This window comes from Molothrus aeneus, chromosome 12 (genome assembly GCF_037042795.1).
Source record: "Molothrus aeneus isolate 106 chromosome 12, BPBGC_Maene_1.0, whole genome shotgun sequence".
Taxonomy (NCBI): Eukaryota; Metazoa; Chordata; class Aves; order Passeriformes; family Icteridae; genus Molothrus; species Molothrus aeneus.
The window spans coordinates 13,525,068-13,551,164 of record NC_089657.1 but is presented as its reverse complement, the minus strand read 5'-3'; the positions used below and the strand labels follow the sequence as shown (position 1 = coordinate 13,551,164).

The 26,097-nt window shown below is 35.8% G+C and overlaps 1 protein-coding gene across 3 annotated transcripts in view; it reads left to right on the top strand.

Annotated features, from left to right (window-relative positions):
* CACNA2D3 (calcium voltage-gated channel auxiliary subunit alpha2delta 3) overlaps positions 1 to 26,097 on the top strand; it is a 388,352-nt gene that overhangs the window by 178,538 nt on the left and 183,717 nt on the right. For all 3 annotated transcript variants that reach the window (XR_010784371.1, XM_066557980.1, XM_066557979.1), the window contains exons 9-11: positions 3,010 to 3,084; positions 13,731 to 13,820; positions 17,446 to 17,559. Coding sequence is in view for 2 of the 3 variants with exons in the window: in XM_066557980.1 (XP_066414077.1) it covers positions 3,010 to 3,084; positions 13,731 to 13,820; positions 17,446 to 17,559 (279 nt within the window). In the remaining variant the exon portion in view is untranslated. The remainder of the gene's footprint in view (positions 1 to 3,009; positions 3,085 to 13,730; positions 13,821 to 17,445; positions 17,560 to 26,097) is intronic.

Genomic DNA, 26,097 nt, shown 5'->3' with positions numbered 1-26,097 from the left:
GACTTAGGCAGATGCTCTTTTGGGAATTTCATTAGGAACTGAAATAATTCTATCCAGTGAATTTTTCAATCTCTTTATATTTGAGATTTAAAAAAAAATATTAGAAAGTGTATCCAATTAGTGAAGAGATAAAAATCAGAATAGATCATTAAAATGCACCCTTGTAGGAATTCAAACCTTAAGAAACTTATACACTTTTTATATAAAGATTTTTCTTAGTGGCTTTCATTTATACCTGTACAGTAGATGCACAACACAGAGACCACTTCCAATATCTTGTTATCTTAGAACACCATTACATAATATAATCCTTTTCACATGTTGGCACCATCCAGCTACTTCTGCCATATATATATAGCATAGCATATATATATATATCTATATATCTATATATCTATATATCTATATATAGATATATCTATATCTATATATATATATATCTATATATATATAGTGTATTACCTTGCCTAACATCTTTTTGGTAGTAATAATCTCAAGGTGAACTAGATGCCACAACTGGAAATAGTGACACAATTTATCTGGGTTTCAGAAGGATCAATATCTATGTTTTCTATGAGACTGTGCTCTCTATGTGAGAATGAAGACTTTTAATTACCCTTTTCTGAAGCAGGTTGGTTCTATGAAAGGGAGCTGTGAAGGGACTTGAAGCATGTCCTCTGCTTTATCCTGCACAACTCTGGGACACTGGAGGCTCAGTGGGAAACTGCAGGGAATCTCTCTGGGCTGTGGGGCAGCTGCAGGCTCTGTGAATAGCCTGATGGCATCAGTTACTCAAAATACTTGTTAAATCTTATAGAAACCTAGTGGACAGGAATTGCAACTGTTTAGATGCAAGGCTTGATAGAGTGGGAAGTTTTTTCATTTATTTGCTGGTGCTTGTAGACTTTTTAAAAAAAAGGTATTGCTACAAAATTAGGAAACCTTGAGTTTGTTACATGCAAGTGTTTGAGCCTTTAGCATTTTATTGCATGTTGGCCAGTTGCAGACACTGTGCCTGGTATGATATAAAGATAAATATGTATGCTTTTGTGGTTTCCAATGACAGCTACAGAGATAAAACTAAGAACAGGCTGAACTTTAAAGTATCTTGATTAAAGAAATATTGAGAAAAACCTGTGTATGACCAGAGAAAAGCTTGGGAGTAGGGGCTGGTGCACCAGAGTGTCACAGATTTTCACTATTTTATTTTTTAGAATAGAATGGAGTATGATCTTGACTTTGGACTATAATAAGAGATGCTGTGTAGATTATTATTTTGCAATGACCCTCAGGAGATAGACTGGAAAGCAGTCTGAAAAGAGCAGCTACAGGGCCAAGTACATCATTTATCAGATCAATAAACTGTTATGAGGCTGAGATGCACATGGGACACTCTCAGTGACTCTGAACTGTTCTAGAAGCCTTTGCCTTATACTTTGTATTACCTATGGAACAACAGAAAAGTCCATACACTATCACACATTGAAATAACATTGATGGCAATAAAATAATTAGGAAGCATGCAAATCTGCTGCAGAAATTATGTGTATATGTCATTAAAGTATTTTTTGCTTGTTTCTGTATAACCAGTTCCTGTGCTGATGCTGATATAGTTCATAGCAAGTTACTCTGGGTTTATGTTCCCTTCTAGGTGAGGACTGAGTCTGGCACAGTGCCTCCATGCAGTTCACATTAAACACTCTTCCCTGTGCAGGAGTAATTATGTGGTGATGAATGTGGTGAGCAGAGCACTGCAGGAGTGAAGGGTGACGACAGGTGTCCAAGGGGGATCAGGTTCCAGGGTCTGTGCTGCAGACAGCAGTGGTGCTAAGCTGAAGGGAGTAGAGCAAATTTGGAGCTACAGGCAGACAGAGAGAACTCCCAGTGACAGAGACCCCTGCCTAAGCAGCTTTGTGTTACCAGCCAGTCACTGGAGGGCTCTCTTTATTCCCACTGAGGTGGAGGAAGAAGGGGGTAAATGCTCACATTAATCAATGAAATGTTTTCCCTGATTGTTTTTATGTTGTTTACTGTGGATGTTCTGATTCACTTAATCCTTTATGACAGATGAAACCACCTGAAGCCTAGATGCAAAGTCCTTACAGTTTGATCTGTGATAACTTATAAAGTTAGCTACTTCTAAAGGAGATTAAATTAGTGGGAGAAGGAATTCAGTTAAGACTCTATCTAGAAAATTTTGTGAGAGGTACTACTTTATTAATGTGACCTGTGTTGAAAGGTTTAAAAGATTGAAACAAGCTCAAATTTCAAATTTCAATCAATCATTCATTACAAGTTCTACTGATTGCAGAGGAGTTTTCATTTTTTTTTCATGCTTAGGATGCTTCTGAATGTAGGACTAGGCTATGTAGCTTACCTACACCTTGTGAGAAAAACAGATAATTCCTTCAAGATCTGTCACATATTCATGACTTTGTTTATAATATATAATAATTATAATATATATATAAAATATTATATAATATATAATAATATATAATAATATAATGCTTGACTGGAATTTTGAAAATTGTCAGTCATTTACAGGATTGATTCAATTTACAGATTTTTTTGGGTGTAGTTGTTCCAGCATTAACCTTTGAAAATGTTAGACAGTGCCGTAAGTATTTTTCAGGACTTTTCTTACCTCTAGAAAAGAATTATGAGTTAATTATGAGCTCAGTTTGTGATGTATCAAACATGATCTCTTAATATTATCCAGATTTCAATTTGAGGGATATTTTTGCCAGCTAGTGGTTTATAGTACCCTTAAGTCCACCTGAGTTTTGGCATCCATTCAATGCTCCTTTAGAAGTATAAACCTCTGAAAATTAAGAATCATGTAAATGGAAAAGAAATACCTCAGCCAGTTTTTAAAAATGAACAAAATCCTTTTGTTCTTGCTTTCTGTGCATATTTCATTCACTGTAGTTCTAAGTCATTAAATTGACTTGTATCTTCCAAGCTTTTAATTAAATTTTTCATCATACTTTGTATTTCCCTCTGTAGTATAATGAAGAACTCCACTATGTAGAGCCGTGTCTGAATGGAACATTAGTTCAAGCAGACAGAGCCAACAAAGAGGTAAGAAATGAAAGTAACAAAACAGTGGAGAGCTGGGATGCAGTGGGTGACAATGTGCTATAATGATCTTTTCCTACTACAATGCATTCCATTATTAAAATTTATTAATTATTCTGCTCATGCCATTTCAAAGAGGTTTGTGTGACTCCACAGAAAGAAAGAAAGAAATAATCTCCCAGTCAATTTGGTTGAATAAACTTAATGGGAAATTGCAGGAGTCACTGAAAGTATACTGTTAATAAAGTTTGGTAATTATTTTAAGTAAAACATTTCAACCACTTTAAATTGAACTATCATTCTGTTAACAAAATTTACTGAGGAAGAGATTGCATTCTTAACTCAAAGTAACACAAAAATTGAAGCAAAATCCCCAAACAAATGTAATACTATAAGAATACAATAATTTAACATTCCAAATAGGTCTGTCAATGTAATAATGTATTCATTCAAGAATGTTCTGTGAAAATGTTCAGATTAGTTTCATCCTGCTAGAATTTTTAGGGAAAAAAAACCATTATGGTGACTACAGTGCAAATTTTATTTGAAGAGAGATTGCAGTATGAATCTGTAGCTTGAAGTTTAGTTTATTTCCTGACAGTTTTTTTCAGTGGTTCTGTGCAGGGAATTTTAGGAGCTGAGGTAAAATTATTTCTGCCATGTGAAATGATGAAATATGATGGTTGAAAAGCCCTGTGATTCTTGTAGAGGGAAAAGCCTGTTAAAATGAGCCCTGTCTGTTATTTTACAGCGTCTTCCTTGCTAAGGCTTCCTGTCTCAGAGTGGTTTGTCCTCCTGTCCTGAGCCTGGCCTGTGGCTGGAGCAGTCATATTCTTTCTTTAAGTAGTTTCTATTCTCACTAAAAGAAAAGGAACAGTAAAGTTTCAGCTCAACACTGAACTCTGCTCAACACCCAGTGTGGTACTTCACTTGTGCTCAGGTTTTCTCTGAGCAGGAATTAGAGAGCACAGCTCTGAAAACACCCTTTGGAGTGTGTCAGTGCTGGGTCTCTTTATTTTTACCAAGACAAAATGATTTTTGATGTTGTTATGCTGATCTTTACTCCATTGTGTTACTCCCAAGAGTTCTTTGGACTTTATCTATGTCCTACAGAAATTATTCTTCATGGGCTTCTTCTTTTATATATTTGATATTTACCACTGCAGATATCTAAATATCATTTGGTTGCTATGTGGGCATGAATTTAATGTTGAAGTCCCTCATTTGTGAATTGTGATGCAACTTTCTAAATGAGCCCTTTTTCTGTGTACGTCAAATGAGCCACATGAAATCTGTGCAAGTTCTAGATGCAGACCAAAGATTCAAATGTATTGCCCAGATGTCCTGTCTGGAATTAATCCCACAGTTAACCTTTCTGTCATTCTGCAACTGATCAAAATGCAGATTACCCCACACCCATATGTTACTTAATATCAGATTTATTTTAATTTAATTGATCAAAATGTTTTTATGCCACCAGATGATGCCCAGATTTTAAGAACAGAGCTCAATTTTTCAAAATAATTAAGTAAAAGTTCATATTTTGTTTTTCAGAGTAAATGTTGATATAATTTCTGATTAGGGAGATTATTTATTTATTTATTTAGAGAATAACTTTGTCCTTTGTCTATAAACTGAATAATATATGCGATATCTGGGGACATAATTAAATATGAACTTTTTTCTAGTTGGTTATATTTCTAAGGTAGTTCTTGTTCTTTCCTTGAAAGGCCAGAGCTAAAAAAAAAAAAAAAAACTGAGATAGGTAGCATGTAATAGTTGGGTGCATTTGTGTAAACCATGACTTTCCCAATATTCATTTCTTTCTTACATGTGACCTCATATGTTCTTATATCATTTTTCCAGACACTGTAATGAAGTTAAAAATTTATTTGCCTAAACACTAGAAGGCACAGAAGTTCCATTGTCCCCAGTATAGCTCAGAGTACAAAGTAGAGATTGTCCAAGGAGGTGGACAGCCACTTAATCCTACATGAGTAATTCAGTTATCATGCTCCTGAACCCAGTTAAAAACAGCTTTCTGAAATATCTGATACTGTTGTAAGATGTGATACTGTGTGATTGGACTGTACTGACACAGCAAATTTACCTGGGGGCCTCATCAAAAACTCACTAAATTAACTGGAGAAGTTTCTCTTGAATTCAGAGCTCTTTAGTCAGGCCCATAGAAAAAAGATGTCCTCAAATGTTGTTCATGTGCACATTCCAAAACTGATCCAGAGCTATCAGAATATTTAGCTGTGTTTTGGAACTCATCAGAAGTATTCAATTATTTGGGTTATAACTTTTATTTCTGTGAGTCTCACAGATACACCAGACTACTACTGTAGTTTTTGGGGTTTTTTTGTTTGTCTTTTTTGGCGTAATTGCCATTGGTCCATTGTAATATCAGAGGAAAAAGCAGATAAAATTACACTTTCTCAACCAGTCTTAAAAGGTAAATACTCCTTTGCAAGTTCACTGGTAATAATAATAACTCTTTCTTTTCTTTTGTTTATGAAATGATGAAAAACCCAAGAACAAGGCAAACACTGTGTTTTGTAGCTTTTCCAAGCAGTCGTTATCAGCATGTGAACATGTTTCTGTACTGGCAAAGTAGAGCAGGAGATTGACAGGCAATGTTTTGATATAATCTATTGTTTCAGTTTATATATGTCTACATCTGCCTGATTTTTTTTAATTCCAACCTAGATCTGAAAATATAGCTATATATTTGGTTCAGAACTTTCTATCCTTCATTTTTATGTCAAATATTCTTCTCAATTGAATGGGTGCAATGATGATCACATCTGTTAGTATAAACTTTACTAGCACCAAAAGAAATACAAGTATTTTTAAAAAGTCAGAACAATTTTTCTTTAGCTGGCAAATATCTATTCTCAAATGATAACTTTAGATGGAAACAATTAAAATTTGCTGTAATGGTATTTCATATTGCTACACATATTTCTTTTATGTGGGAAGAGGAGATGTATGATGCTGATGATTGCAGGGACTGAATTTTTAGCAGTTCACTCTACCACTCTTTTATGTTGCTATTCATAGTCCTGACCTCTCTTAAGACACATATCACTTAATGCAGCACTGTGGCTGGAAACATGCATGAAACCAAATAATTTTACCCATCTATTAGCTTATGCTGAATAAACTTAAATTCCTACCTTTTTTTTTTAAACCATAGTACATGAATTTCAATATAAAAAATTCCCATTAAATGACCCTTAGGGAAGAAATTCCCCTGTGCCATACACCCCAATTATTGCTAACTGCATCTTGCTAGGTTCACCTGACACCACTTGTACCAAATACAGACAGTTCTTAGAAGCAGAGATAAGAAATTACTCTGAGATGTTTGGAGCTTTTAATCTCACGAGCAAGGCAGCTGTCTCAATAACTCCAAATAAAAATTGCTCTCACAGGATCAGTACCCCAGTCTATATTTATCTTGAAATTATTTATTGAAGAACCACTTTGCTGTCTTCCTGCAAGGCTCAGATGTTTTCAGATGGAATCTTTCCACTCTGAGGATGTCACTTAAAGATGCTGAATGGTGTTCTTTGAATCTTGTTTAATCTCTCAACTTTAACAAAACAAAGAAACAGACTCCAGAAGAATTGCTGTCCTTATCCCTTGCACTTCATTTGTAGAGAGCTGAAGGGCAAACCAGGTTCTCAGCAGAATAATTTCAATTATTCTGACTTAGGGCAGCTGGGCCAGGGCTGGGTGTGGGGAGAGAGCAAATCCTCCTTTTTAGGGAGAACTGAATGTGGTGTTTGCTCCTGCTGGAGGGCTCTGTGGTGCCAGCACTGCCAGCCCTGCTCCTGCCCAGCCCTTCCCAGCACAGCCTTGTCTGCCCAAGGTCCAGGCGCGAGTGGATCCTGGCTTTGGGCTACAGCCAGAGCCTCTTCTGCTCCCACCCCCAGCCTGCCCAGGGAAAACCAGACATGGGAGCATCTTCAGGGAAGGGAAGGATTTGTTTGTAGGCCACAGGAAAGAGCTTCAGGCTCAGGGCTTAGAGCAGCCTGGGAAATGAGTGCTCCTTAGTGGTGTTGGTGCTGAATATTCAGTGGGATTACGGGTAGCAAATAAACATGCTCGTTCACATTCAGGGATGGGATGCAGAAATTCTTACCTATAATTTTCAGGAATGTAACAGGCTTCCACAGAGCCAGACTTTCAGAAAATTCAATTAGTCTAAGAAAACAAAGAAAGAAAAAAGAAAAAAGCTGTCTGGTTTATACATTTTCTCATGAAACACTGTCACTCTTGATCCCCTCCCCACCTCTTTTTTTGGGATGGAAACAGAATTGTAAACACAGTGTTCATTCCACGCATTGGCTCTAGAACACTTACCTTTTTTCTGGACCACAGTAGTAAGAGAAAACTTACCTAAAATAAAAAAAAAAAAAAAACCTACTCTCATCAAAGAATGAAAAAGCATTTAAAACATTGTAGCTCTCCTATGTCCACTCTGTGGTGGCACTTTCCCTTCAGTAATGGATTTTAGTTTCCTGTTGCAAGCACCAGGGAAGGTATTAGAACTTCAGTTCCCTCCCCTTCCTTCAATTTTTCTCTGTCTTTCAGGTAAGAACATAGACCTGACATTAGGGTAAATATGTATAAAGTGCACACAGAGGAAGGAACCTGCATTTCTCCCTGAATAACATCCCAATTATTATTGATGAAGCATTCTTTTCCTCGAGAGTATGCAGTCTTTCATCCATTTGCATCTGTGCTTAAGAGTTAAGACTCAACTGGAATATCTGAACTGAACACTTTTCTCACAGCTGTTTCAGTAAGGGGTGAAAAGTTAGACTTCTTAATTTATATGATAATGGAGCTCAAGTTAGCTAAAGATTCTTGATCCTGCATCGTTTTGTTAAGTAAAGAGAGCAGTCAGATAGAAAAGAAAATATAGCATCAGTACTTTTACCTTTGCAATGTTCAGCCTGGCTAGATGAATGTTTTGAAGACTGGTACAGATTTCATAGTGATTGGTGTAGCAAAAGCAGGAATGTTTTTTGAACAAGCCTAACTCCTAACAAGTTAGGGGTTACTTGATCAAGACCAATTTTTTGTTAAAGCATTAATAAATGTCTGCTATATTGCAGTAGACTTTTGAGGGACATCAAGTACATTTATTATCATCAAGCATTTTAATGTTTAACACATCCCTGCATTTTTGTGATGGGAAAAGAAGAAAAGTTGGAGAAAAAAAAATATTTTCATCAATCTCCAGCATGTTACGTGCTTTTCTTTGAGAAAGTGTGAAGATACTTTGAAAGAAATAAGGGTTTAAGCATCTATACCACTTCCCTGCCAGCTTGAAGAACAGCCAAGTAACACAGACTTGAATAGTAAATCTTCATTGAACTTTAGTTTTTCTTACTGCTGGCAACAACCTGCAAAGGAGGAGATGCTAGTATAATTTGTGTAATCTGTTTAGAAACTTCCCCAGGTTTTGAGCAGGTTGTTCTATTACTTCTCTGCAAAACTGCTGGTTCTGTAAGTGCTTGTTGTGTGCAGCTTTGAGAGCAATCTGGAATTTCTGTCAGGTACACTTGAGAAGGCATTTTTCTTTTCAGAAACCTTATTGAATGGAGTTTGCTTCATGTATTTGTAAAAGACAAAGTTTCAACTTCAAATATGTTTGTGTTTTGATATGACAGTTATGTTAATGTATTTGCCACCAGTTTTCCTAAGAAACACATAGGAATCCCAGTACTAGAATTCTTCCAAGATAGAGTGTTTCAACTTTCATTTTACAATGGGAAAATACAGTAATTTGTTTTTGGAATAATTATAATGTCAGGTGATATGGCAGGTGTCACTCTGTCTCCTCTCATTTCTAGAAGTTTTCACAGCCTAGCAATTGTCATAAATTTTTGTGTTGGCACAAAGCTACAGTTCAATTTAGATATGTGGAAATTGTAAGCTATCCCTAATTTGCAGAACTTGCTTTAAGTTTCGTTTATCACAAAAATTAAATCTGTAATTGCATTGGGTAGCATAACTGAGGTTGAAATTAATCTGTGATCCTGAATGTGGTTTGGTAATATAAAATATGCAAGGTATATTTGAATTTTACCAGACTATTTTATAATTTGGCATCAGTGTTAAACAGCTGCTACCTTGAAGTGTATCAATTTGCTATACACAAATTTAAAAAAGAGTGGGAAATAGTTCAGACACTATTCTGTCACCGTCTGCACTTTCTCCACAAATTGCAAACATGTGGAACTGCCTATTTTAATACTAGTTTTCTTGGGCCAAGAGGTTTTCATCTTTGAGAAACTCCATGTTACAATTTACCTACCCCAAAGGAATCGGATGACAATCTGATTTAATGTAACTTCAGATTTAAAGTAACAATATTACAATATACATTCCTCTTTTATATGTTTTTTTAATGTACTATATATGGGTTGAGGACATTTCTCTGTAAATGTTTCCAGATGAAATATATCATCTTCTAGATGCACAGATAGGCACAGTAACTCCAAACTAAATCAAGAACTTACCCCAGCGTAAATTTGAATGACAGAAATAGACAGATGTAATGTATAGCTTCCAAGAAGCTTTTATTTTTCTATGCAATTACCAGAAATTAAATAACCAGAAGACTGATTCAGCAAAGAAGCTGAGTGAAATTACCAATAAGAGGTTGGTAAATACAAATTTTGCATATTGAATTCTATTTAAGCAAATTACTTTTGCATATTTATCTGTCAGATCACAAAAAAAAAGAATCAACTGCATTGCTTAGCTGTTAAAAACCCCAAAATAGTAAAGTCTCACTGAAGTCTACTCTTACTTTAAAACTGTCAAGCTGCTATTGTCCCTCAAAACTTTTCAGTAAGCCCCTGACCACTGAAATTTGGTCTGACATTTTCTATTGCAGTAACTAATTTACTTAAGAAGAATTTGGTTTTAATCTGAGTGTATTGGATCTTGAGTTCTTCATTCAGCATTGTTTTTATGATTAGTTTTTCCCCAAAAAGCCCCCTTCTTTTCCAACACAGTGAGTGAGGAAACAGAAGGGGTTGGATAATCATTACAGTCAGGTAACCTGTAATTGCCTGCCCGAGGGTTTGCAGTGGGCTGATGCCTAAATGCATTTTATCCATTTACCTGTCAGTGCACGTGGGTAAAGCTCCCTGTGACACACAGGTGAACATCAGTCTCCCACCTCACACAGGCCTCCTGACTGGTTTTTTCTCCTTTCCTGTTTGTGTGCTGATGTAGTCCATCTTCACAAAGCTGATAAATCTTTGCCAAGTATGTCCCAGGGCCATGTGGAGTTACAGCATGTGTGGATAGGCATGGGAAGTAATTCTAGAAGTAGCAAAGACTTGCAGTAAAGCTGACAAGGAAACCTGGAGGAATGTTGAAGCCATTAATAATGCTTTTCTGTAGGAAGCTCAACCTTGTCAGACAGTTAATAGCAAATATGCTTTTCCAGTGGAACTGTGTAACCTCTGTGCATATATAGTTGTGAACTGTTCCTTTTTGGATTCAGTGGAAAATGCTTTATTCATTGGCTTGAATCCATGGTCCTGTACCCAATCTAATTTGGGTATTCCCACTCATCATAAGTGATGCCTTGTTTTTGGTAAACATAAGTAGGCACTTAATAAATATTTGGGCAAGGTACTGGGACTCCTGTGCAGCATATTGGCTTAACAAGAATGAAATCAAAACTTTGGTGGTTATAATAAAAATTAAATTCAACTAATTCTGAAGCCTTAAAGTAAATGAAAATAATTTAAAAAATGTATTATTTTTTTCTAGATTAGTGGGAAGAGTAGAGATGGGGACTTTTATTTGGTCAGTTTATGAGAGTAAACTCTCTATTGGTTTCCTTCCATTTTGTCAGTGCCAGAGAGAGATAATAGAAAGGGAAACAGGTTTCCAGGACTTTCAGGAGAGGGATCTGCTGTAGACCACAGCAAGCTCAGCTTACTGAGTGTTGTATCTGTGTGTGTGAGGCTTTAGGCAGTGCTCTCATGTTAAAATGCATTAAAGCAACCTGTGAGGTCTAATCTGTGTGCCAATGAAAAGGTGAGCCAAGCTCACTGCTGTAACAGTCTGTCATGATGCTGGGGAAAAAAAACCATTGGTATAATTCTGCAAATGCTTGCTACAGTGAACAGGAATGCTGGGATTGCCTTTGGGATTGCCTCAGCTGGCATCTTCTGAGCTTTTCTGTGTGTGTCTGAGATGGGCTGGTTGTCACAGCCCTTACCTGGAGCTGGAGACCTGGAGCTCAGGTCTCTGTGTTAATGTATCATCACCTGCTTTCAGATGTGTTTGTTTCCTGTTTTCAGATGTCAAATAAAGATGGCTGCAGTTTGTTCTTTTCCTTTTATTCCTGTTTAGAAAGGACAAAACTTTGAAGGTTAGGGAGTATTCTTATATTATTTTAATGGAAGCCAAAGAATTTCCACCATGGCTGTGCAGACACTGGACTCTATTTGCTTGGAGGGTGACCACTTTCCCTTTGCTTCCAGAATACAAAAATTTGTCATCCCTTTGTGATCATAGATACCAGTCAGCTTGTCTAATCCCAATAAACCTTGTGAGGCCATTACAGCAGCCTCTAAGATAAGAGACCAGATAAAGGAGTTGCCTTAGAATTTCCTGAGAATTGCCACAAAATTAGCAAATCATTCTTCAGGTTTTGTATGGGCTAGATAAATCAGTGTCTCATTTTGGCTACAAGTTTGACAGCTTCTGCCACGAAGGAAGAATTCAGTTTCTGGCCTTCATCTCAGAAGAGTTTTTAAATTGCCTGCAATGACCTGGAATTGGGAAAGGAAAATCAAATTCTTGCCTGTATTCAGATTGCCCTTTTTACCTCCCTTACTTTGCCTGTGTTGTGAATCCTGAAAAGGGCTCTGAATATGTGTCAACTCCCAAGCACAGATTTGCTGAAATAAATTGCTTAACTTGAATTATTTGAATTAATTAACTCTTAAATCCTAGTAAATCAAAAGTAGGAAACTAAGAAGTAACAAAAATGCAAGTTGCTGTCATATTTTGAGAGACAATTTTACATAATCCCCAAAGAATAAAAATTTAATGTAATCATCTAACCAAGTATGATCCCAAATCCCTGCAGTTGTTCATTTACTGTGAGGCTAGAAAAGGGGAATACACTAGGGTGTACCAAAAGATGCTTGAAACAACCTCATTATAAGAGAAATTCCAACTTCAATCATGATAATTGGTTATGAATCTGTCCTCTTGTTCAGTTGTGCCAAAGCCATATGCAGCAGTGGTGTGATTTTAATGTTCTGACTGTCCCATGACACACAGAATGTGAAGGACATGAAAAACCATCCTGGGTTTCTTCTCATTTAAGTTCAGGAGGGCCTCATCCTGACTTACCTGCACATGTGGATTTGTATCCTCATTCTCCTCAGCCCGTGTCTTTGAGACCCTTCTGGGTGATCACAGACACCGCCCCAGCTGAACACTCCTGTGCTTCCTCACTCAACTCTGTGCAGCTCTGACCCTGTAATTTTGTAATCAGACATCAATGTCTGATTGTCATAATTGTGTGCCTAATTTGCATTCAGAATTACCAAGATTATGCATGTCAATTAGGTATATGAGTCTGCAATTAGATATTGCACATTCTGGTATTTGCACATGGGAATTAAGCATACAGTTGCCCAGGAATGTTTGTGCACACAGTTGGACAGATACCCCAGTCAAACGAGGGCTCCAAAATGACAGCAAAAAGAGACTGAGGTAAACCATTCTATTACTAAAAAGAGCACTTTCAGTTGTAAAGTTGAAGTATGGTTTTTGCTTCATTAAGAGCAAGGGACTCCTGCTTTTTGAGATCTGTTTGGTTTCTGAACAGGTGATTTTTATCTCATTCTGAAATCACATATTCTTTTTCTTTAAACTAATATTACAGTGGCATGTGTCTTGCCCTGACATTTTTTCTTTACTAGTTGGTTTGAAATACCCTTTTCTGTTTTGCAGTTCTTTTGTACTTTTTAGCCAGTTGTAAAGACTGCAATAGCACTTCACAAAAGCATTGCCTCCCCTGCTGTTTCTCACCACACAGGTCTTCATTTTCTTCTTACAAATTAATTGTCTTGTCTTCTTGTGTAGAACAGTTTTTAATGAGTCTAATATTAATATTGAGTGATAAACTGCTTTTATACTTCCATGACCTAATGATTAGAATCTATAATCTTTTAGAGGTGTGTACTCTCAAAGCTAATTGTTAGAAAAAATAATTTTTATTAACTATCACATTCCAAAAACCTGCAGGGAAAATCGTTATAAATTATATAAAATTACTACACAAAGTGAAAAGAAAATATGAAGAAGATCTCTAAATAAAAACACAAAAAACAAAACCAAAATTATTGGATTGAATAAGTAGCCAAAATGTATGAAAAATATGATGCCTATTATTGTACTGACATATCCTTAGTTTAGTGTTACTTGAAGAGTCAGAAAAGGTTAACTGGGAATTATTTTGTTAGTTAGTGTCTGTGGTCATTTAAGCCTAAGAAGTTGGTCTGAAGTATTCAGAAATCCTTAATCATCAACAGGTCTGTTGTAACAACATCCTGACAAATGAAAACTTCCTGTTCATGTTTCAGCATTTCAGGGAACACCTTGACAAACTTTTTGCAAAAGGAATTGGAATGCTGGACATTGCTTTAAATGAAGCTTTCAACATGCTCAATGAAGTAAGTTCATGCTTTTCAGATCCTTTTTGTTTTTCACCTCCTTCTTGTTTTCCCTTTTTTCAACTGAGTTTATATTCCTGAAAATGTTTTAAAATGTTTCCTGAAGTATAATCACGTATTTTGTGGAAAAAATACTGAAGTGTGTTAGTCTGCTGGAAGATGAAAAGAAGTCATCTAAACTAAATAGCAAAATGTCTTTTGATTGAAGGATGTACTTGGAAAAAAGAGCTCAAACCCAAATATTCTCAAAAAAAGTTTGACAAGTGTGCCTGCCTTTATGCTGTGTGATCCTAGATTAATTAATGGTTCTAATTCCTGTGTATTCATCTTGAAGGGCAATATTGATTGATTCTTTTCCAGGCATAAAATCTTAAAATGAAAAAAGGAGTATCTTCTTCCACCCACTGCTCATGTGTTCAGTTAGACAGTGTGGAACTAATGCCTTCGTGTGGTGCATGCCAAAAACGACAATGGGAAAAGGTGCATGAAGTAAAGGACACTGTAGGCTGTTTGTAGAGGTTTTATTAAGAATTGTGGCCACCAAATAGAGTCTTGGGAACCAGAAAAAGAGTATGAATGCCTCAGTGCAAGAGATGTTCTGTGCTAGTCCTCCAAATCTATGTAAACTGAAAAAAAAATCACATTGCAGGAAGTGAAGACCTGAAGCAAGACCTGTTTTGCTTTGGTTTAAAATCTGTGAGGTAACTGAAGTTATAATGATGAATGTGGTATAAAACTCTCATTAGATAATCTGATAGCTCTGAGACTAAAGGGATCTGACAGCCCATGTGCTGAACTGCACCCATGATGAGAGGTCTGCAGGATCGTGATGGACTCTGCTACATGTATGCTCACATCTCTTCAAGGTGCTCTATTTATTGCTTCTATTTATACTTTAAAATGAAGTTTCAGATAGATTCAATCCTTCTTGTGTATAAACTTCCAGAAATGCCAGCATAAAAATATTTTCCATTTTATACAGGCATATCTGCAATGTCTCTGGTTGGTTCAATTAAAGCCACCTAGGCCAGAGGAAAAGCTAAATCTCTCCTCAGCAGAGTACAGCAAACCATTTTCCACTTTGTCTGCAGGATGTGACCTTTATGTGCCAGAAGCCTATCTGAATTATAGGTTAGCTAAGGATGTCTTTTCTTCATTAAAAAAAAAAAAAAAAGTGGTTGAATGGGGAGGGGGAAGGGGTGGGTGGTTGTATAGTAAAGGAAAAAAATAGAGAAAGCTTTGTGTTACACAAATAGTCTATAAAGACTCTGGTTGGATTTTAAAATGGTTCAGGGGTTACACTAATTAAACTCAGTCAATTTTGCCTTGCAATTACCTTTCAATATTTGCTATGTTGTCAAGACTTGAAGATGTTTGCTACTGATACCTTTGAAAAGCATGCTTAAAAATCCACTTCCAAATTCTTTCCAATTGTCAATTTAGGCAGTGTACATTGTAGAGAGGAAGAATACAGAAGTGCTTGGTACAGTAGTTAGACACCTACTATGTCATGTGACAACTGCAATTATCTCTTTTGGTGACAAATGTGCTCTTTGAAGTGATTACCTTTAAAAAAATCATAACCAATTAAATAAAATTCTGTGACATTTCAAAGACTGTTAATCACAACCAACTGCTGTAAATGTCAGGATGCATTGAAATTTTTGCTGCTAACTGATGAATCACTGAGTTAATTGTAGTTCATCATAAGCCCCTTGTCATTGTTATTATTATGGAAAACACTTTCATCACTCTTGCTATTCAATAAAATTAAAAGTTTTAGACAAATACGAGAAGATATTACTCATCAAAGTATTTGAATTTAATCTCATTCTTCAAAATATTCAGATAACTGTGTAGAATAATGCAGATGCATACAGAGTGGTGTTTTAAAATAAATGTACAAAGGCATTTCCCCTTCATTAATTTCTCTTTTCAGATACCTTGTCACTTTTAAAATATATTGTCCATGTGAGGAATAGATCCCTAGACAAAGTAACTTCACCTTTATGAGAAAAAAATGTCTGTAAGATCATGAAGGAATCATACTTTAATAATTCTGGTTCTGGTTAAGACTGGAAAACCTGTCATGATGGGAGAATTTTGAGTGACTGCCTTGCAAATTACACAGAGGCAGTGATCACAATACAGCTAACTCTGTAAATCCACATTAGATGCCCTTTTAGGCAGACTGCTTCTGGTCCTGTTTGCTGAGGTTTCTGTTGGATGAAAAGGAAGCTGATCTTGAGGAGGGATGCAGGTGGTGTGATAGAAATGGTTGTTGAATGTGGGTGTGGCCACTCAGATCCAGAAATGTGAAGGCAGAAAAGACAGAGGACTTCGGGGACCCACCACCCACCCTTTTCTACTGCAGGCATTTCTACAAAGATGACATTTTTAGGATCACTTTTTCAGAAAAAGTGGGTTTTAGAGTTTGGAAAACAGTTAAGGGCAAACAGACTGTGGAAAAATTAAAAGACAGAGCTGTTGGTACTTCAAATCAAACCAGAATGCTCTGAATAATTTTTCATGACTGCAGGAGCAGTCAGAGTCCCTGCCAGGTAATTCCCCTATGAACACAGGTACTGCTTTTTAAATTGAACCACCCTATTCTGGGGCACAGCAAGGCTGGTGAGGTGGGACAAGGAAATTCTTGCTTGGCTTTCTCACCATCAAGAGAAGAGTGATAGGATGAGGTCTTCCCTGACCTCAAATGTGATAATGTGCGTGAAAACTACAAGGAAGTAATTGTAATATCCCATTTATTGATGTTTTCATAGATTTTTTAAGTGTTCACACAGAGAAACTAAACATCAAATAATTGTAAAACTTTGCTATTTTTTGTCCTAAGAGATGGATGTTTCACCAAAGTTCCTTGAACATATAAGGTAATACACAGATAAATAACAACTTATTCTGCAACCAAAGCAAATGGAGACACATGGATTCAGAGTCAGAGTACCAACTCCAGAATGAAGAGATCAAAGCTCATATTATGACAATGTGTTTGACAGGAGAAAATCCCATTTGTGTAAGGATGAAGCTGCCTTTGCTTATGCCAGAGGATTGCTGATTGCTGTCTGAGTACCTGTGCTCAAATACTGCACTTCAGCAGCCTGAATTACTTACATGTATTCATCTGGGGTAATAGGAGAATCTCAGGGTATATAAATATGAACTGGGTTCTCCCAGATAAATATTTAAAGGAAAATAGCATATGGAATGGAATCCTGAGTGAATATGAATGAATGCCATATGAATAGTCAGATGTCTCTCAGGAGCTGTGTATCCCCTGTACTTCTCAGAAAAATCACCATTCATTACTTTCTGTGTAACATGTTCTTTTAAAATGATATTTAAATCAAAGCAAACCCTATGGATGCATCAATACTCATCACCTATCTAAACCAGGAGAATACAATTTTAATTTTGTGTAGTGCTACATTTATGCATGTTTCTTATTTTTTAGTTCGCCAAGAACATAAAATCTATGAAAAAATGTTTTCAGCCTGGATATTTTTGACTTCTTCTAAGGATGCTAGAGATGTGACAAAATCCATGTGTGATCCTGCCTGTTTTTATGTAACAGGAATGTGCTGTTCCTAATGGTTGTTTCCTTTTGCAGTTCAATCACACAGGACAAGGAAGCATTTGCAGCCAAGCCATAATGCTGATCACTGATGGAGCTGTGGACACATATGATACCATATTTGCAAAATACAACTGGCCAGACAGAAAAGTAAGTGTGTTATCACCTTTACTGAATGGGAAACCCAAAGCTTCATATCCAATCTAAAGTGTGTATCTATTGAAGAGTCAGCAACAATCTTTCTAATTATCTATAAATGATTTTGGATCGCTAATTAAAAAAAAAAATGATGCTTATATGATATTGCCTGAGGATAGAGATGGCCTTTTATTGTGGTAATGGTCTTAGGTTAATAAGATATAAAGGCACTATTTCCCTCCAGGTTACATTTTTGAGCATTATATAATCCTTCCCCTGAGACACATCATTAAGTATGAAAAAAAATTTTCTTTTTTCTACCAAAATACACATTAATAATTCAATGCTTTTTCAGCCTAAAGATGGGTATGTACTATGGACAGCAAGTGACAGGAGAAAGAGCAGATGTAGTACTCAGTATTTTTAATTTCTTCATTTGGCAGAGGGAGGGATAGAGCTGAGAGTTGGTAAGATTTTATTAAAAATGTATCTGGCTCTATTGATCTGTATAAAGAAATTTGCCCAGAGTTAAATTACCTTATCATATAGCAAGTGGAAATTTCACAATAGAGCAGAAATGCCTTGAATTTACCAGATGAAGAAGCTCTAGTGGGCCTCGTTTCTCTATGTGAAATAATTTTCTTCTACGTTTTCTCTTCAGCTGAAGCAAGTTTTGGAACTATTTTAGGAAGTTTTTGTTGTTCTTTGCCATGTTATATGCCTGTGGAAGCAACAACCACATGGTTTCAAGTGCAGTTTGAGCAAGTAACTGATTAATGTGACTGTGCTGCATGGTGTTCTGTATTCAGTGGAAAAAAAGTAGTTGTTTTAATTTCCAGCTTTTAGTCATGTTTCTCTTTTATAAAATTCTGTTTATTTTCTCTAGTGACTTCTCTAGCTCTGTTTTATGCAAATATAAAATCATTCCACTGGAAAGAAGGCCTAAAAGCTAAAGGTTTTGTGGCCAGTCCTGCCTCTCTTACTCAATGGGATGCCATCTAATTTAAGTTGTTAAGCCCTCAGATATTCCATGAGAACATTTTAGTTTATCTAGCAAAAAACTGATGTTAAAGGAGATTCTCAGAGTCTCTCAGAAGGATGTGCCTCTGGTGCTGCCATTTTCTTATTCTTTGGAGTTGGTTTCTCTCTTAAGAAGAAGAGACTATGGGGAAGCTCTTATCATAGGAAATCAGCAAGGAAAGAATTCTCTGAAAGAGTCAGCTAAGTGTTTTCACAAAAACATGTGTTGTGTATCTTTCATGTGCTAATCCACAGCTCCATCTCAGATAACCCTGCTCAGCACAGCTGTTGCAAAAAGCAGCAGGAGAGGTTTCCATTGGGAATTCTTCTGCAAAGGCCCAGCATCAAGAGTCCTGCCTTGTTCAGCAAGGACATGGTGTCTGGGGAGCAGCTTTTAGTCAATATTCAACTCAATATTCTACTCAACTCTTCTAAAAATATTTAATGTATTAACACAGCCTTGTAAATTGTGTTTTAAGAAACATGTATGGAAAAAAAAAATCTAATCTTTTTTCCTCTTTTCAGCCTGAAATGTTTCAGTATGAAAAATGTAAAAGATTTCCATATGTAGGCTTTAATGCATTAGAGCTTTGAATGTCTTTGTTGGATTTGTTATTCTAGAAAGGAAGGCTATTGAAAATGCAATATCCTACATATTTGCAGTATCAGTGTGCCTAGAAATTATGCATGCCATGCACTTGAAATTCACTGCCTTTGCATTACACCTTCTTTATCCTCTCCAAAGCTGGTTTATATATTTATAAATCTCACCTTTGAACTGCTTGATAGTTTGGTTTTTTTTTAATGTACATAATTTTCCCTATTATCTATGTATTGCCCTGCCATCTTTCTTATCATTTATGTTTTTCCTGCATTGTGATACTGGGGTGGGCAGTGGTGGAAAAGGCAATAGCTCAAATTGAGGTAAATTCTGAAGTTTTTGTTTGCCTCAATTACCTGGTTAGCAAAGTACCAATTTCAGTTATAGCTGCTCTAATGTTAGATAACAGCAAATAGTTTATAATTAGTTGCAGCATAAGCATTTTTTCCCTTGTAGAAAGGAAAGAAATCTTTATACAACTGTGAAGACTTGAAAAGTTTGTCAGTGAGAATCTCTAAAAATGGAGAGTGAATACAACTTGTAAGACATAAACACCAATTCATGTTTTCCTCCTTTTTCCAAACCATTTATATCGTTGCAAAAGATAGCTTAAAATATACATATATATATATATACACACCATGTAAACAGGGAAAACAGCACTTAATTACATATTAGTTGAGATATATTCTGCCTAACAACTGATTAAAAATCATCTTCCTTCTGATAATGCATTAAAATAAAATTGTGCTGCAGTTATTAGGAAAGGGAATAAAATGGCTCCAGTTAAATCCTCAAAGTAGCTTAAATTAAGCAATTGAGTTTTTTGATGGAAATCAGCCTGATTTTTTGTGTGAACTAGGAAATTATGACCATCAAAAGACTAAAAATCATCTTCTGGACTGTTTCCCTGAAAGAAGGAATGCTTTCATTTTACTGGGTTTTTTATGAGTCTCTGTCTTCCTCAGCAGAAGGGAAAAAAACCCCAAAAATATTTCCCCATGTTTACTTAGTATCTTCTGCTACTTTAAATGTAAATCTAGTAGATGCTATTTTTATAACCCACTATATTTTATTTATATGACTAGTTGTTAACATCTATTTCCTTCTTTTTATGAGGCCATAGGTGCAATCTTAAGGAGCTGATTCTCACGCATTAGAAATGAGTTTGTGCTATATACATAATTTTTCTCATTCATGAAACTTACATTCAGTACTTTCCAATTTCTGTGATTCATTCAAGGCAACTCTGCCACGTGAAGTACCAAAATGGGAATAATTAATCCACAAGAGTAAATAAATCTACAAATCTCATATAAAAACCCAGCTTTTCATCATGTAGCAGAAATAGGTATTTAAAAGGAATAGTACCAAGAAAGTGTTTGCTTACAATGAGAACTATTATATAGTTGCAATAATTTTATTTTTTTAAGATGCCCTGTTTCAGGAGAAAGGCTTTTAAGTCTCAAAATATCTTTTTGATGTCAGTTATACCAGAATAATGCTTTTATTCTATGTTATTGCTCCTACTATGAGATCCAAATGCATTATCAGAAACCAAAACAAATACTGCACTTAAGTATTTCTCTAGGTCCCTTGTTCTAATTCAAAAGGATGAAAGGCCATGGGTAGGGGTGGCAGGCAGACAGATAAATGTGACTACATGTAAGGATAGTGCTTCAGGTCTGCTCCCAGAAGATAGTACCACTAATGATCTTTTCTTAAATAAAACTGTCCTACTTTCTTTCTAGTGGAAAATTCCAGCAATAACTAACAGAAAATTACATGAAGATTAATCTTGTAAATGTTGCTGAAATGCCTTAGCACATCAAAAAATGGAATTATGATGAGATTAGAGATATTAACAGAGCTTCAAGCTTTGTCAGGTTCTCAGCTGAAAGCCATTTTAATCACTAATTGAAAATCAGTAAACTTGGAACAGAAAGCATCTACTTAAATATTATTTAACACATTTTGTCATTTTAAGTATAGCAAGACTGTTCTCAGAATCTTGTGATGTTGCAAAGGAAAATAATGCAGTAAATTCTCTTCCATGAATTTGCACAGCATTTGTATGAATGTGTAAGGGAACAATTTTAAACCCTATTAACTCACTGACAACTCCATGAAGTCTCATGATGTTTCTTCTCCACTGGCTAAAATGACCCAGTGCGTGAATATTTGAGGATCTTTTTCTCTCCTCCATTTCCCATTGTTTTTATGTGGCTGTCAAGTTCTGTACTCCTAGAATACCCATCTACTCCTTGTTTTGGAGAAGCCCAAAAGCATTTCTTCCATAAACATGGTTGAGAGCAGAGTCTAAAGTCTCATTGAGATCAAGGGGAAATCAGTATTTCAGTTTGGGTACAGACTTTTAGTATTCTTTTTGGGTCAATGCAGCACTCAGGTGGCCAAGGAAGATATCAGCTTTGGGACCTCTCATGACTGATGGCAACCAGAAAGAGATGTTCTGCTCCCTTGGCCTGAGAGGTCTTTGCTTCATGGCATTGTACTATATTTAAAACCTGGAAAATAAAGCAAAAGAATCATTGAATCATTTGAACTTTATCCTCCCCTTTGGGTGTGTCTTTGAGTCTGAAAAGCATTTGCTTTCATAATTATGTGGAACAGTTATATGCAATGGTAAATAGATGCAAAACCAGAAGCACTAATTCCTTACTAAGTCAAGTCAAATGCAAACCAAAATCCCACCTAAAGTTTCCTCATTTTCTAGAATCAAATCCAGATAGAAAATCTGGGATAAAAATACTCTGTATCCAGTTACCTAGTTAGTTATTCTGCAGCCTTTCTTTTTCTGGGCAAGGAACAGGGAATAGAACTTCATCTGTCTGTCTCCTATTATTCTGAGGCTCTGGGTAGAATTAATTTTGTATGGCACAGAAATATTTTCTTTATGCATTTGAACCATTACAACAAGACAGAGATTTAAGATGGTTTCTATCAGTGCTAAGACTTCAAGTAGGGTGAATATAAAGCATAAGTGCAATAATGTCTTTATTCCAAGTGCTAAATGATTATGGTGTAGAAAGACCTAACAGCCAGTGCTGCCCATGTCTGAATGGAACCGTTGAAATTACAACATAAATAGTTCCATGACTTTTAAGTGTTTATACCTACTCTTACATCTGCTTTATAGGAAAAAATTTCACAGTCTGGCAGGTCTTTGGATCTATATACAGTACTTAAAACTGTAATTGAATCCAGAGAGCAACACCTTGAAATTTGCTGGATTTAGATTTGGTTTCATAATACAATACTAAATTTGCAGGCAGTAATAATCAGTTAATAGTGCCCTAATTATGTGGGACTTTCATGCATACCTTTACAGGATCAGTATTTATGGTACATTTAATAATATATGGCTTTCTTAAATATTTAAGAAAATACTTGGTAATCCCTGATGAGAACTGGTCACTTGGTCACTAAAGCTCTTAATATCAATCCACTCATTTATATTAGAGACCTATGAAATAAAAATTTACATTTAATTGTTCTTCCCTTTTTTTTTAAACTAGAAACCTATTTAGTGAGTTTATTCAGTGATCCATAATCTATTGGCTTCAATGGCTGCATATACAAAATAAATGTCTGAGCATTGGGTATATGTAAAAATCCTCAAACATTTAATTTCTGCCACAGGACAGGAGAGGAAGCTTTTCTTAACCTCTTTTAGCAAAGGAAGGTGAAAACATGGCATGAAAACTAAAGAAATTAATGGGTGCTGTGAGAACAGGCTACAAGGCAATGGGTGGCTGCATTGTGGCACTGCAGTGGTGGCAAACCATCTTTCTCTTCATGTCTGCCATGCACAGGTTGCAAACCTTTCTGCAGAGCCTTAACCAAGTCTGCAGCTTAGGAATGAGGCAAAGTTGGCAACATGGAGCATTTGTACAGCAAATTGAATGTCTCATGTGCAGTCCTGTCTGGATGTTATTAAACTGAGTTTCTTTCTGAAAAGGCTGACGTACTTTGGAGGCAGATGCCATTACTGCTACACAAACCTGGTGCTTTATTACTGGTTATCTCAAGAACAAAAGAAGGTCCAGACACTTTATAGGCCTTTCAAGCTATGATGTAACTTATATTAATTACTTACCTTTTTAGGCACTCCTGTAGTATGATAAAAGATGGGGTAGGAGATCAAACAGAAGTTTTTGATTTCAGGATAAAAAGAAACAACTCATCACAGCTAGATTCCTGCCTCAAGTGTGATTTCATTTTGAGAAAAAAAAAAGTTTAAAAAAGGTTTCATTTTGCCTTATTACTTCTCCTCATAGAGAGAAAAATAGGTGGGTAGGTCCTCTTTCAGTTAATTTTTTTTTTTTGGTCAAAACTACCGTAATGATTTCTAAAAATTTGTCACTAGTGTTTTTACTTGTGTTCTTTTATGTGACACTCAGAGTAGTTAAGACCTCTTTTTCAGTCACTTGTCAATTTAATTTGCCACGAAGAGACTTCCCCTGCAGTGCTTAAATTGAAACAAATGGAGAGAAGTTTTTTGTGAAGATAAAGGTAATTAAATATTATCCTCAGGGCATATATGGATTGCCAGAGGAAGGATTACTGCTTCTTGTATACAGTCACTTGTTGGCTAGAATCATGGAGGAGTTAATGCCTTCTGAATGTTTGAAGACTTTTAGATGGAATGATAATTTATACCCATTGAAAATGCATATTCAAAGTGCCCTTACTGTGCTAATATTTGTAATATAATCAGAAATAGATACAAGAGTGAATTAGCCATGAGTCATACAGAACACCTTATAAATAAGGGACAGTCTAAATGGAGAATAATCCACAACTTGAAATAGATTATCCAAAGTACTCTTTGGGAACTCATGAGTGTCAGTAATACAAAAATTATTCCTTTTCCTTGTAAAAAAAAGAAGATAACTTTTATGTAGTATGTAGACATAGAGAGATCCAAAATTTGAGATAAAATAGGTGTCCATAAAACGTGCCTAGATGACTACAAGTAATCACTATTTGCCTCTGGCATAAAACTCCTTGTGGCTAAAATGTTTGGCTGATGGCCATTATTAACAAGACAGACCAAAACAGAAGTAAATATCCTAATAAGAAGCTGATATATTATGGATTCTGTTTACTAAACAAACCCCAAACAACCAAACCTTCTCCTGATAGTTTATGTGCTGTAAGGTATTAATTTTTCAAAATAATCATGCAAGAAGCAAGACAGTTAAAGTAGGCATAGTAATTGCAAAAATATGCCCATTTTGTTCTGTGGACTATGTCTATTCCTGAGGTAATGTTTTTTGTGAAGAATTGTGTCATCTGCTTAAGGAAATGGTGAGATCATTTATTTCTTGAAGTTCTTTAACAGCATAATAAAAGCTGTATTTTAGTTTGTGTGGTTTAAACTGAGAAATGCTGCAGTTATCCTTAAAAGCCAGGATTCAGTTTATAGACTGTTTTTAATTCTCTTTATAATGTATGCATCTTCTTAAACATTACAGACAGAAAAGAGATGTTGAAGTTTGTCAGAGCTGTTCTATTTTAGATGAGTATCAACAGTCTCTGTAAAAATATCAAGAATGTTTATTGTTGGTTGTGAGTGACCCACCACCAAAAAGGTGACCATAGCTGCATATATAAAACCCATTTGGTTGCACTGGACAATAAAGGGATAATACAGTACTCCAAACAATTATTTGGGATTAATATAATTTTAAAAATAAGTATAGATAGTAAAAAAAAAAAAAAAGTCAAGGTCGTGTTGGATTGAATGTCTTCCTAAATTTCCTGTTTAGAGTTGCCTTTTAGAAGGAGTTGAAATAATGTGACTTTATATTAGATCTTACATTACAGCCAAGAGTCATGGTGAAAACAAAGTTGGTGCAAGAGATAAAACTAGAGTTCTATTCACTCATCTCTGGTTCCTCCACAAATAGCCTGAAATTAGGATATAATAGATCTGCAAACTTGCTCAATAGGTGTTTTCTGATCTCTAGAGAGGAAGTTACAAAGTGAAATTTTTTCACTGACTTTACAGACAGGGAAGAGTGAAAAATTCACATGTTTTTTTTTTGAAGTAAGTTTTAAAAAGCTGTGCTTATGATGTCCTGTTATAACCCTATTTTCTTTTAATGTAAGATTAAGCTTGAATCAAAACCAGTATTGTGTAGTGGACAAGCACTTTAATAGGATTAAAGATTTTTTCATGACTAAGAGGAATGGCCCCAGTTTGATGCAGGAGTACGAGTAGAAGAACAGTGCAGTCATGAAACCTGAACAGGAAAATGGGTTATTGCATCTTCTCCTGACCAACAGGTCAGATTCCTTCCTCTGCTGAGGTACAGCAATTCCAACAGCCTGTCAGCAGCTGGTCAGTACCCTGGAAAACTAAGGACCACACCAAAAAATAACTGTTTTCAGACATTTCCTCTGACTTCTGAATTATATTTCTACCTTGTTTGTATGATCCATTCTTAATTCACTCCAGTATCATTTTTCCCTTAATGAAATCTTCGTACACTCCTATTTTCTGTAACTCTCACTGTATTAAAATAAGCCATAGTGTGTTGTTTCATTACACAGGGAAACTTTAACTTCTGTTGGATATTTAGATTAAGTCGAGAAGGTTGGTAAATTGCATGTTTAAATATCAAATCTCAGGAGATGTTTGGAAAGGGAATGTTACAAAGAGAGGAAGTTAAATGTTTGGTATAGTATTCTCTTGCTGGCATCCCATTACATACAGCAAATGGTATTTCTTGCTCATTTTACTCTGAGAGGCCAAATTCTGCTGGTTTGGAAGTACAACAGACGTTGTTTATATGAAATTATTATTCATATATACCATTTTCCCAGAGTACCTCTGTTATCCTTCGTGGTGTCTGGCCGTGGAACAATCCCTCAATGCATGCACATATATCAAGGCAGTAGGA